The sequence below is a fragment of the Crocuta crocuta genome, unplaced genomic scaffold, assembly GCF_008692635.1.
Source record: "Crocuta crocuta isolate KB4526 unplaced genomic scaffold, BGI_CrCroc_1.0 scaffold243, whole genome shotgun sequence".
Taxonomy (NCBI): Eukaryota; Metazoa; Chordata; class Mammalia; order Carnivora; family Hyaenidae; genus Crocuta; species Crocuta crocuta.
This window is the reverse complement of record NW_027529596.1, coordinates 2,432,674-2,446,352: the sequence shown is the minus strand read 5'-3', so window position 1 is coordinate 2,446,352 and position 13,679 is coordinate 2,432,674. Positions and strand designations below refer to the sequence as shown.

At 52.0% G+C, this 13,679-nt stretch overlaps 1 protein-coding gene across 1 annotated transcript in view; it reads left to right on the top strand.

The window, feature by feature from the left end:
• The first annotated feature begins 4,000 nt into the window (after nt 1-4,000).
• STYXL2 (serine/threonine/tyrosine interacting like 2) overlaps nt 4,001-13,679 on the top strand; it is a 38,705-nt gene continuing 29,026 nt past the window's right edge. The window contains 2 exon segments of the mRNA XM_077761793.1: nt 4,001-4,110; nt 5,076-5,179. Of these exon segments, the coding sequence (XP_077617919.1) occupies nt 4,087-4,110; nt 5,076-5,179 (128 nt within the window). The 5' untranslated portion in view covers nt 4,001-4,086.

Below are 13,679 nucleotides of genomic sequence, written 5' to 3'. Positions count from 1 at the left end.
TTAGGAATCCGGAACGTCTCCTCAATTCAATGACGTTTTCCTAGGGTCCTGCTTCCGTGCAAGGCGCCGGGGACCCGCGCAGAGGAGTGGCCTGTGCCGCCTCGTCCAGACACCGCTGGCACCACCCCGGCGCCCACAGCGCGCTCAGACCTGCCCCAGGCAGCGCGCACCTGGGGCGCACGCGGTTCTCCCGCGGCCGAGGGCGGGCGCTCCTTCCCGCAGCCCGACCCACGTGCCTTGTCGCCACCCCTGCCGGCTCCCACCTCAAGGTTTCTACGGGGCTGGGTGCTCACAAGACCTGGGGGATTGGGGCGCCGGGGTGACCCCGGCGGCTAAGTGTCCTGCTTCGGCTCCAGGTCACCGGCCCCTGCGGCGGGCTCTGTGCTGACAGCTTGGAGCCTGCTTGGGACTCTCTCTCTCCCTCCCTCCCCCTGCCCTTCCCCGCTTACACTCTGTGTCTCTCAAAATAAAGAAATGAAGTTTAAAAGAAGAAGAAGAAGACAACGACGACGACGACCTTGTGGATTAACTGGCTTGGGGCACAGTCCCTGCCCAGGAAGGCGCTAGAGACCAGTGTCAGCCAGCAGCCTAACGGGGCCTACTTAAGTGTTAAGTGCAAGCGTTAAGGGAGTCAAGTGGGGGGGAGGGGCACTGTTACCACCCCAGGAAGGATTGTAAAGATAGGCTCATTGAGGAGGTGGGGCTTGAAATCGCCCCCAAGGGAGTCAAGTGACCGTGCTGAACCTGTACATGTAAGAAAATAAAGCAGGATGCAAAACTGTGTGTACAACAGCATCCCACTTCCACATAATCACAGAACGAGAGAAAGTTCTAGAAGAAAATATGCCAAAACACAGTATTAATAACAGTTATCTCTGGATCCGGGGACCCTGGATAAAGTGTGGGTATCTTGTTTGTGTGCCTTTATCTTCCAAATGTTCCGCAGCAAATGCTCAGTCCTCTGGCAACCGCTAAGCCCCCCTAACTGTCCTGAGCGAAGCTGGCAGTGAGGACCAGAGGCAGGGAGGGCAGAGTCAAGGAGCTCAGCTCACGCGGGGAAAGGGAAAGGCTGAGCCCAGAGGGCCTTGAGAAAGTTCCTTTAGTCCCCTCAGGGACAGACTTGAAGCCAACTTGTAGATAAGAGGGAAGGAGCTCCTAGAAAGGAAGACATTGAAAACAGAAGGGACGCCAGATGGAGCAAGGGTCCCGCGTGGGTGAGAAGGTGGCCCCAGGTGCCGCTGGACTAGCCTTGCTCACGGCAGGCGTAAGCTGCTCCCGTGTGTGCAGAGAGAGAAGTCCCTACGTGGGAGCCTCTGTCTGTCACTGCGTCCTGCCCATGCCAGGTGTTTATGGCATCCCTGACTCACCAGGGCAGAAAATGAGGAAGCAGCTCAAAGGTCACTGGGTGGCAGAGGGGTGGGATGCACTTCAGGAAGGAGGCGGTTTCCAAGTAGGACAGTGGGTGAGGGGCGGAGAGGGCTGCTCCGGGGACAGTGTTATCTGGGAACAGAGACGAGCCCGGCAGGCAGGGAGGAGACCTGGGCGCTGCCAGCACGGAGTGGTTTGAGGGGCAATTCTGTCTAAGGGCCTCCAAGGCAAATATGGCTGCCACCAACTTCCTCAATCCTGAAATCCTCCCACTGAGGGGAGACACAGAAGCTGCTGGATGCAAGTGCCGCCTGGGAAGGAGGCGAGACACACGAGGTGACTCTTCCGTCAACCTGCAAACCCGTCTCTCTACTCAGCCCCTCTCGTCCATCAGACCCTGGAAAGGCACTCAACGGATAACTTTTTTTAAGTGGTTGTATTATTATTTTTTAAGTTTATTTATATCCTGTTTTGAAAGACAGGGAGGGGGGAGAGAAAACGCTAGTGGGGGATGGGCAGAGAGAGAATCCCAAGCAGGCTCTGGGTTGTTAGCACAAAGCCCCATATGGGGCTCAAACTCATGAACCATGAGATCACGACCTGACCCCAGATCAGGAGTTGGGCTCTTAACCCACTGAGCCACCCCGGCATCCCCAGAATGGGTAGCTTCTGATAGAAGCATATGAGATGAGAAAGCTGAGGCTTGGAGAGAGGCCGGAACTGCGTAGAGCAAGAGGGAAGGGAAGAAAGGCAGGATAGGAGGTACTAAAAGTAACCCAGCTTGCTGCCTCGGGAGGTTCCAAAGAGTAGGTTCATTAACAGCCAGTCAGCAAATGGCTACTGGGCTCCCATGTTGCAGGCACTGTGCTAGGCTCTGGGGAGAAAATGACAAGCAGGGACAGACACGGCTACTGCTCTCATGGCGTTCAGTCTTCTGGATGAGTCAGAGTGTCATGGTTAATCCCAGAGACAAATGTAAAACCACCACGGAAACAAGTACTACACATTCAATGCGAGGATCTAACAACATTTGGGGATGAGAAGAGGTTGTCCTACGGGAGAGCCTCTTGAGCTGACATTGGAGGATGAGCAGGAGTGAAGCCTGAGAAAATTGGAGAAGAGGTGAGTCGGGGAGAGAAGGGCATTGTGCCGAGGTCAGGGCAAGGAGGGGGTGGGGCACATTCCAGAAAGTAAAAGAAGCCAGTCTGTAGCAATAGCACTAAGGAGGTTTGAGGGGGAAGGCGTGATCGCCCCATATGATATGCTTTAGCCTCCCCACCAAGATTCCAAATAAACACACAGGACAAGTGCCAACAGCGTACGAGTTCTGTCAGGGCAGATACGGACAAATTCCACTACCTGCCCTCTCTCAGCGGGTTGCCTCCCCTGCACCCTCAAGCCTGTCCTACAGTGCACACTGCCAGTGTGGCCAGAAATGTGGAGTGGGCCCAAGTCCAAAAGGCCATNTTGCTATTTGCATTAATGGTTTATTTGATACAGTTCTTTTTTGCATCAAATAAGGGAAGACTCAAAGGAGGGAGGGAAAAAGAGTCCTAATTAGTTGGAAAAACAGTTTATCTTCCTATAATTAGATCAGGAGAAAAATGAAGAACCCCCTGATAGTGGGGAAAAGCAAGGATTATCTAGAGTCTAGCACGTGGATAAAACAGGTACTCGGTTACGGTGCATTGCCATTGGCTTCCCACCGCAGAACACACAGCCGCCTTGGGAACATGACGCCTGAAGCCGGGTTAGCCTTAGGCTCCACAACTATGCCGTTGGGGGGCTGTTGTTGCCAAAGCAGTTGGCTACGCCCAGACAAATGGGTGTTGGCCTGTCCCACCAATCTTCGTCCCAGCCTTCCCCGCAAGGAAGGCAGTGCCATGTGCTCTCAGTTCCTGGTTTGGAAGAAAGCAACCCTCTCAACACAGCTTTTGTCACCACAGCTTGCGATATAACGACGGGTTATAGCTCAAGGAACCTGGTAGTGAGCATCAAGGGAACAAGTAGCCGACCTATTTTCAACAACAGTACGGTTCGTCAGCTTCTTCCACGTTGGAAAAGGAGCCCATCTAAGTGCTGGCTGGAGGCACAGACGCCCTCGCCCCACATCAGGGCACCAACAACACTCACTTCCGGCCCCTCGCCCCACATCGGGGCACCAACAACACTCACTTCCGGCCCCTGACGCTGGGGAAGGAGGCCCCCACTTCCTGTGCCAGGCAGGTGGGTACTGGCTCGAGCCGGAGGCTGGGAGCTCAGCGGCAGGCCTTGGGGGGACCCCTCTCCCGCCCTTCCCACTCCTCAAGCGCCCTGCCCGGGGCCGTCGTCCTCCGACCACCAGCACAATGGCGGCCCCGCGGGGCCGGGACGCGCGCCGCCCTCCCTGCGCTCCGTGGCGGCCATCTTAGGGAGGAGACGCGGGTCAGTGCCGGCGGCGGAAGAAGCCCTCCTCGCGGACGCGGTCGGCTTGGAAGGGTACTTTTGAAGGATTTTGAGGGTAGAGAAGAGGAATACGAAAAAGGAGAGGAGCAGGCAGAAGAGCCGCTGTCACCAAGGGCAGGAGTGCGGCGTGGAGCCCCCACGGCAGTAACGGGGTCTGAGAGCGCTGAGCACGACGGGCGCCCGCCCGCGTCAGACCAAAGGGAGCCTCAGAGCGGAGGAGGGAGCCCAGCGAAAAGGCGTGGAGAGGGAAAGGCGACCAGAAATTAGAACTCGATGGTGGAAAACCAAGCATTCTTTGTGAGCCTTTGTTCTAGTAACCGTGATATTTAATGGTAGGAAGGAAGGGAGGGAGGGAAGGAGGGAGGAAGGAAGGAAGGGAAAAGAAAGGGATGAGGAGGGAAGAAAGGAAGGGAGGAAGAGAGAAAGAAAAAGAGAAATATGAACAGTAGCTCTTACCCTCAGGCCGTTTAGGAAAACTAGGCCCCAAAGTGGGTGAAAGGTTCAACGGCAAAATAACAGATGCCAAAGGGGTCAGACCATTAATTGCTATTAGGAAAAAACAGTGGGGCCCAAAGTGACCTGGGAACGTGTTAATGGAGGAAAGGGACTTGTGGCGTTTGAAGATGAGACCGAAAAAAATGAATACTACCGGTAAAGCTAGTGATAATTTTCCACACCAATATGACAAAAATGTTTGCACCGTCCAAGGCACAGGAGGCAGTCTGGGCGCTCTTCAGGGCGCTGCACTGCTGAGGTTGGGTGAACACTTTGGTGGGGTCTACAGAACGTAAATGTAACTTAGGAGAACCCATCCTCACGACCTGAGTCCTTATCCTGGTAGTAGTGGGAAATCACTGAAGAGTTTTAGGTAGGCGTAGTGACATGGTCATAACGTGTCTTTAAAAGATCCTTCTGGCTCCGGTGTGGAGAACAGATAGAAGGAGGAGAAGGGGCCCATAAGGCCAGTTAGAGGCTCTGGAGGCAGCTCCCCTCCGCTGGGTGGCAGAGAAACAGACGTGAACAGATTCAAAAGGTGTCAGAGAACTAAAATTGCCAGGGCACAGTGATGACCTGAATTTTAGCTGAGGGGGAAGAGGCATTGGGTGAGATGGTGACTGTAAGATATGGTCCCCAGATACTTTGAAACTCCTCCCGTCAAGAGTGAAGTTAATGTCCCTTCCCTTGAATCTGGGTTCAAGGCTAGGTGAGTATCTGGGCCCAGACCTTAAGGGACGGGCAGCTTCCCTGTTCTTTCTCTGCAGGTGTTTACCCTTAGAATCCAGCCACCGTGCTGTGAAGACGCCCAGACTCCCCGTGGAGAGGCCCACAGAGGGCGCGACCAGAGCTGGCACCAGCTTGCCGGCCGGTGAGTGGACCGTCTTGGACGTGGGTCTTCCAGCCCCAGGAAGTCATCCCCGGTGCTGCGGCGTGGAGCAAGGACAAACTGCCCCTGCCAAGCCCCATCCAAATTGCAGATTTGGGAGCAAAATGAATAACTATTTTATCATTTTACGCTCAGGGCTGGTTTCTTACAAGGCAGTCGAAAACTGTAACAACGACCGCTTGGTTTCTGGCTTTCATTCTTGGATGGGTGGGAGTCATTTACGCTGCAGCGTCCACTGAAAAAGCCCGGCTTAGGGAAAGAGATGACGACTTTGCCTTTCAGCTTGTGAGTTTGCAGTGCTTCTGAGACGTGTAAGCCGAGAGGTCACACGGGCTGTTGGATTTGTGGGTGTGTGCAGCTCGGGAGAGAGGTTGGGGTTGAAGACACAAGTCGTGAGTCAGTTGGAAATGGGTGTCACCCGGAGATGTGGATGTGGCTGTAGGGTGAAAACAGAAGGGGTCTGTGGGCAGAGGAGAAGGAAGCCACAAAGCACACGCGAAAGGCCAGGGATGGAGGAAGAGAACCCGGAGAGGGAGTATCACGGGAGCAGACCGGGCAGGTTGAGGAAGGAGGGATGAGCAGGGTCACGAGCCGCCAGGAAGACGAGCCCATCCTTGGCCGGGCACACGCTCCCCAGGCCTCCCAGGGGCCAGCATCACAGTAAGCAGTACGGCTGGGTTACCCCGAAGCCCGGGGACGGGACTGGGGGACAAGGGCAAGATGAAGAGCACACCTGGGCCCACAAGCCAGTTCTTCCCCGGAGGAGGCTTGTTTCTTAAACTGTAGTCCCTAAATCAGCATCAGCAGCCCTTGGGGAGCTTGTTAGAAATGCGAAATCTCAGGCCCCGCCCTACAGAGTCCGTCTGCATTTTAACAAGACCCCCCCGGGGACTTAGGCGCACGAAAGGGGGAGAATGCACTTGGGCCCCTGAGTTGAGGCACCGAGTGGGAGGCTGGACAGCAACTCAGGAAAGCCTCCAGATGGCGCAAAACTGAACCAAGTCCCTTGCAGGGTTTCAGTGGCGACAGAAGTGACGGTGATGACACCTACTTTCCTTCAAGTTTCAGTATATGACTATACACAGACTGCGCGAGAGAGAACCTGGGTGACTGTCAAAATCAGAGACGCGCAGCCTCTGCTTCCCCCACGGTTCTGTGCAGAAGGTCTGGGGGGAGGGGCATCTCTGTTTTTCAGCCCCCAGGTGATTGTGATGGGCAGCTCGGGTGGACGGCCACTGCCCTAAACTGTCACTCCTCCCCCTTTGCACACATATTCTTAGGCTGACCGTTCGTTACATCCTTGCCCTTTGAGGCTGCGGCTGGGACTGGGGCATTTTAATCCTGATCGCGTCTCTAGCAGGCAGACTGTGTCACTCCGCAGGCACACGAGCCCTCCCTGGGAGCGCTGGCTTCCGTCCTGTGCTCAGATCCCGGCAGCGGGTGGTGCCCAGGCCCCCCCGGTGGGAGCCGTGCCCTGGGGATGGGCGGGGCGGCGGGGCTCATACCCGCGGAGCAGATGAGAGGCTGGGCCGCACACCTCACAGCACGCCCTGCTGGCTCTGGCCTGAATACCGTCCCCTCAGAGTCAAGAGTAACTGGCCACAAGGCCACTCCCTTATCTGATTCTACTCAGATGCGCCCGTCCGAGGCTGAAACCCGCACACCTCACAGCCCGGGCCCGGTCACTGCTTGGAGCTTGGACGTGCAGGTGACACTGAGCTCAGATCCGCTGCCCTCTGACAGGGACCTCCCCGAGCCTGTGTGACCAAAAGGAGCAGGGCCCTTCCGAGAGGACAAGTGTGAGTCTTCTAGGGAAAATGGTCCTGCTGGGAATCATGGCTCTTGCAGAGAGCCTGGGGAAGGGATCCACAATGGCACCGCAGCCTCCATGCAGGAAGCTGGCCACCTAGCTCCTGGCAAAGAGCCTTCCTATGGATCAAGCCTCCATGGATTTGTTGAACTATTTTCTATGGGGGAGAAAAAAATGTATTTTCTCATCTACTATATTTTGGGATGACCGATTCTTCTATTTCTCTGTGTAATGCAGTACTTTCCTAAATTTTCCTAATTTAAGCTTCAAAGGGGTTTCCTCTACTTCTAGAAAGGTGGGGCTTTTTTGGTTTGTGTCTTTTATCAAATCTTCAAAGATGTTAGTGACTCCAGGCAGAGCTGCTTAGAGACTCTATTTTTCCTCGGGTAGCTTCCTCTTTATGCATCTCTTTTCCTGCAAACTATACTTCCATCACATCAAGTCCCGCGGAGCCTGGTGGCTGGAAAACTTCCGGGCGGGGAAGAGCCTTAGTTTTGTGTACAAGCTGGGCCGTTTTCTCCGGAAGCTTTAACTCAGGGCTCGTCCATCGTGACTCTGACTCTTTGCACGCTTCTACCAGGTCCCAGCACTCAGGCGATTGAGTACCAAAGTCTACCAAGTCTCGGTAACTTACACTTGCCCACACTAACAATATCGGTAATAATAACTGGCATTTATTGCATGTTTATTATGTGCCAGGCACTATGCCAAGATCTTTACGCTTACAAACTCATTTACCATCCATAATAACCCGGTGGCAGGCACACTGCATTTTTACCCGTTCTAGATTACCCTCCCCGTTTCACAGAGCGGGAAACTGAGGTTTATGGCGGTTAACCAATTTGCCCCACGCTAAAGTCAGTAACGGAAGAGCACGGCGCCTCCTAGTGCCATGATAGGTGGAGGTGGGAACATGTACTCTGGAAGGTGGAAGAATTGTCATGCTGGTTTTTAGTTGGCTTTCATATTGTTTTTAAATTTTCTAATCTACCACCTTCTGTCTGGTCCCTACCATATGTCATTCTTTCTGTCTCCCCAAAGTCTGATGAGTCCTAGGACCCATTGGCTCATCAGTGGGGTCTTGCTCTGCCCAGGACATCAGCAAATTAAAGGTCATTGCTATGCCTGTTCGGATGGAGAAAGGAAGAGGGCGAAGGGCTAACAGGCCTTCCAGAACCCAGCTCAAGCTCCACTTCCTTCCGAAGGAGCCCCTCCCCCTTTCCCCTGCTCCTTCCTCTGGTGTCCTCGCAAGGTGGCAAGGGCCACCCAGTGGCTCTGAGGTTTGACCTTTGAACACCTTCATTGCCCACTTGCGAGTGGCAATGGGTATTTTGTCCCCAAATGTTTCCACTTGGCAACTTGCCCGTATGCCGGAGCTGGCCACGCCCCGGGCTTGCCCCGCCCACTGCTCTAGCCCCTCCCCCTCAGTATGTGGCCTGGAGGAAAAGGCGTGGGCGCCAGGCCTGGCGGGTGGAGGGAAGGGGTTGAGGGCGGAAGGCGCGCTTCATCATCCCGTCTGAACACTGGGCCAAGAAGTGGTTCCAAAGCAAGAGGCAAAATGTACCGCCCCAGGCAGTTCAGAGCTAAGGCCACTTTTCATTCGAAGCTGGGTGAGCATTTTGTTTTAGAGTTTTTCCGAGGCCAGAAATGCGCTGGTAGCAGCCAGACTGCAAACACAAGGTGGGGTGTGTACTGGGCAGTGGGGAGGGAGGCGCCCCTGGCAAGACCTCGGGCTCTGAAGAAGAGGGTTAGAGCGTCCCTGGCCCAGTCCGGGGGACGATGGGATGTTTCCTTTCAGCCCCCGCCCCCACCTTAGGGCTTGAAGCATCCTTACTGTCCGCATCTGTTGGCCCAGGCAAGTTCCCTGTGGCTGCAATCATTCCAGGCCCCTCCCTCCTGAGACTCCTGCATAAAGCATGTGCTCAAGAGGTTTCGATGAAGGAACGAACCAACCAGGCCCTCTAACCTGCTCATGAGGGCCTCTCTGCCCCCCGGTCATTTGGGCCCCTTGTGAGGCTTGAACCAGCCAGAGGTGGTTCCTCTTTTCCAGCAACCTTGACCTTGACCTCCACCTAAGGGCTTGAAGGCCAGGTTTTGAGCCATGGGAAGGGTGGGGCACGCTGGGCAGGCAGGCCGGCTGGTCCTGGGGCTTGCTCTAAGAAACGAAAACCTTGGTCCCACTTCCCAGGCCTTGGGGCTCCTAAGTTTCCTGGAGTAACTCTTCACCTCCTCCCCATTTTCACCAGATCCCTGAAGCCTGCAACAGTTTCTAGATTGCAGGCTGATGGGATTTCTCAGCCCAGCCAAATACACTGAATTAGAGATACTCCTCAAATTCCCCGAGCCCATCTCTCGGTTTCCATTCTCCATTCTACTACTTCCCTGTGCCCAGGACCCTAACACCAAGGCCTCCGTCCTAACCCTTAAACACTCCGTGGGCCCTGTGCAACGACTTTGCTATTTAATAGCACTTGGTTTGGATTTAGCCATTATATCAACAAATGTCTGATTTCTATTTTGTGGGGTGTTCCCATCTTCCAAGTTTTCAGTGACCAGTGGAAGGGTTGAAGAACTTCGACCTTCGGAAAGGGCCTCTGTAGTTTGGTTTTTGAAGCGTTTGAGTCTTCTCTTGCTCTGGGGATGATACTGAGCAAGTTGCATTGTCTCTCTGCCTCGGTTTCCCTACACATGATGGAGATAGTATCACGTTTACCATTGCCCTTTCCTCTAGTTTTAAGGAGATGGGTAAAAAGCCCAGGTAGTGGGCGTATCTAAATCCACACATTCTGGATTTTCCAGGACTTAATTTCAAATACTTAGTCCCTATTGTCAGATCATGTGTCTGAGCTTGTGATCTGATTTGGGATCAGAATTTATGGTCTTGAGAATTTATGAGCTATTCATTCCAGAAGCGGGCTGGAATTTTACTTACTGATATCCGTATACAAACCATTCTGATACTGGTGCTGGCCTGGAACCTGTCGCTTACACAACAGAACCTGTCACTCTGCCCAGCAGGGACTCAACTATGTCACTGGAGGTCGTCCCTGGGAGGCCCTGGGAGACTGTCTCACCCGCCCCTGGGCCCTGGACAAGGAAGGAGCCTACTCACCTGCACAGAGCGTGCTCAGCACAGGCCACATCTTCCACACCATGGTCTTGCCTCCTCTGTGCCTCAAGCCCAGTGTGGCTTGAGCCCCAGGCAGGTCCGGGCTGACCAGTTAAAGTGACAGCAGCCTCTGGCCTGGCCCAGCCTCTGTGGTTCACCTTTGCCTACACACCTGTGCCCAGCCTGGTCCCCGCACTGTGCTCGTCAGCTGGTCTGGTACACGAGCTAACCCATTGGACTGGACTTGAACAGCTCGCCCACCCCCTTCCCCCGCCTTTTCTCCATTGACAGGTGTACAAAGTCCTGGACTTCTCACCAAGGTGTGGGCTGCAATAACATAGGTAATTACCATTTTGTAATAAAAAGGGGAATGATCTCAGAGGCAGTTCTCTAAGCCAATAAAAGAAGGGTGTTGCCCACAATTGCTGAAACACCGCAGAGCACAATAGGGTCCCTACTTCCTCCCCTTCTCTACAATCCCCACCTGACCCGGGCTACAGACCCACTCAGGAAGAAGACAGGAAGTCTCTATGCTCAGAGAATGGATCATTTGGTTGGGAAGATGAGAGCACACAAGTAAACAAAGGAGACGATCTTAGAAATACCGTGACCCACTTGCCTCAGTTGGTTTAGAACTCTCCTTTATAAAAAATAATTGAAGTAGAGTTGAACTAGACACAGTGTTACATTCGTTTTAGGTTGTACAACATAGTGATTCAACGAGGTTATACTTTGTGCTATGCTCACCACAAGTTAGCTACCATGTGTCACACTACAACGCTGTTGTGATACCATTTGCTGTAATTCTCTTTGTCATACCTTGTATTCCTGTGACTTATTCGTCTCATAACTGGAAGCCTGCATCTCCTACTCCCCGTCACCATTTTCCCCCCTTCCCTCTGGCAACCATCAGTTTGTTCTCTGTATCTATGGGCTTGTTGCTGCTCACTGCTTGTTTATTCCTTTTGTTTTTTAGATTCCACACGTAACTGGAATCATATGGCGTTTGTCGTTCTCTGTCTGACTTATTTCACTTAGCATAATGCTCTCTAGGTCCATCCACATTGTTGCAAATGGCAAGATCTAATTCTTTTCTATGGCTGAGTAATATTCTTCATCTATTCCTCTGTCAGAGGACACGTGGGCTGCTTCTTGGCTACTGTAAGTAATGTGCAGTAAACATAGGGGTGCATATATCTCTCCCAACTAGTGTTTTCATCTTTGAGTATATATCCAGCGGTGGAATTACTGGATCAAATGGTATTTCTATTTTTAAGTTTTTGAGGAAGCTCCATACTGTTTTCCCAGAGTGGCTGTACCAGCGGTGCATGAGGGTTCCTTTTTCTCCACATCCTTGTGAACACTTGTTATTTGTGGTCTCTTTTATTTTAGCTACTCTAACATGTGTAAGGTGATGTCTCATTGTGGTTTTGATTTGCATTTCCGTGATGATTAGTGATGTTGAGGACCTTTTCATGTCTGTTTGCCATCCACATGTCTTCTTTGGGAAAATGTCCATTCAGGTTCTCTGTGCATTTTTTAATCAGGTTATTTATTGTTTTGGTGTTGACTAATACAAGTTCTTTATACATTTTGGATAATAACCCCTAATAGGATATATCCTTTGCAAACACCTTCTCCCAATCAGTAGGTTGCCTTTTCGTTTTGTTGATGGTTTTTTCTCATGGTGCAAAAGCTTTTGATTTTGGTGTAGTCCCAATAATTTATTTTTGCTTTTGTTTCCCTTGCCTGAGGAGACATATCTAGAAAAATGTTGCTGTGGTTGATGTCAAAGAAATTACTGCCTATGTTTTCTTCTAGGAGTTTTATGGTCTCATGTCTCACATTTCAATCCCTAATCCATTCTGAGTTTATTTTTGTGTATGATGTAAGAAGTGGTCCAGTTTCTTTCTTTTACATGTCGCTGTCCAGTTCTCTCAGCGCCGTTTACTAAAGGGATTGTCTTTCCCCCGCCCCACACCCATGGAACTGGTTTTAAAAGAGAAAATCCTTTGTCCCCGGAATCTCTTAGTCCCAGGCAAAATGGAAATGATTGGTCACCCCACTTAAAGGCTGATGGTGCTATGGGGACTATAACATGGAAAATGTTACCGGAAATGAAATTGAGGGAAGGAAAGGGCCCCCACTTTAGATTGGGTGGTCAGGACAGAATGGGGTGATGAGTATTATGGTTCTCTATTTCACAAACAGGGATCTGATTCTCCGAGAAGTGAAATGAGTTCTCAAAGGTCATAGAGGTAGTGAGTGTTTTTCTGATTTCTAGTCCACCAGTCCAGTGGCCTGATGTCACCCTCTGCAGGTGACTGAGGGTATATGGAAGACAGAGGCCATGCCTCCAATGAGTGGTACCGTCTTTATCTGTTGCCTCTCGCAGGTCTGTTGGCTTCCCATCTTTCCCTCCCCCACTTCCCTGCCACCTTTTCATTCTCTGTGCTGTGGTCCTATCATCTGATCCTTACCCTGACTAATGCAGCCCTTCCGTCCTTCCCTGCCCTTTACCTCCCTGATCTCACCTCCCTCCCAAACCACATTTCATCTTTATGGAACCTTGAAGTGTGTGGGCATGAAATGAACGCCCAGGGTTTCTCAGTTCTGGCCATTTTTTGGCCATTCTCAGTCCTTATTTTGAACCCCAGGATGGAGGTTTGGTGGCCAGTCATTGGGGGTGCCGTGTTCCTCCCCAGACATGTGTTCATTGACCACTCTTTTCAAAGGAGCCCCCGGCCCCAGCCATGCCCAATCTCTACCACACAACATGTTTGCTTTCTTCTTGGCTCTAACCACTGACATCCCGCAGTTTTATTCGTGCCCTCCCCTCTGGCCTTTCTTCCCCCATCACATCTGCTCTTATAATCCAACTTGTTTTTTAAAGGCCACTGTATGTATCATTACTGCTTCTATGGAGCCTTCCCTGACTTCTTCAGCCAAAGGGGCTCTTCCCTCCTTTGAACTCACACAGCACTCTGGATCTCTCTTAGGATACTAACAACACTCCTCCTTGTGCTTGAGTTATTTTTGATCTGTGTCTCACTCCTCCTAATAAAGTGTGAGCTCATTCATTTATTCAGCCAATTTTTGATGATACTGTGGGGGGGGGGGCATTGTTCCACTCAGCCAAGAAGAAGGACCATTTTGAGCATGGAATTATGTGACACATAGCAGATAATCATTGTGAATGGGCAGACGAATAGGATGGGATGATGGATAGGTGGATACAAGTGTAATTGTAGAATGTGTGAGATGAGGGGCTGAACTATTGGGTTTTTGGGCTTTGCTTTGGTCATGGTGGTGGTGGGAGGCGACAAAGTAGAGTAGGGTGGACTATGAGCTCATTTGAAGTTTATGAAGCTTGTGGAATTTTTTAAAATGCTTCTTTATTTTTGAAAGACTGGGAGCTGGGGGGAGGATCGACGAGAGAGGGGACAGAGGATCAGAAGCCGCGAGCCCTGATGTAGAATTTGAACTCGCAGAGCCGAACCATGAGATCATGACCTGAGCTGAATTTGGACGCCCAACTTCAGTTGAGCCACCTAGGTGCCCCG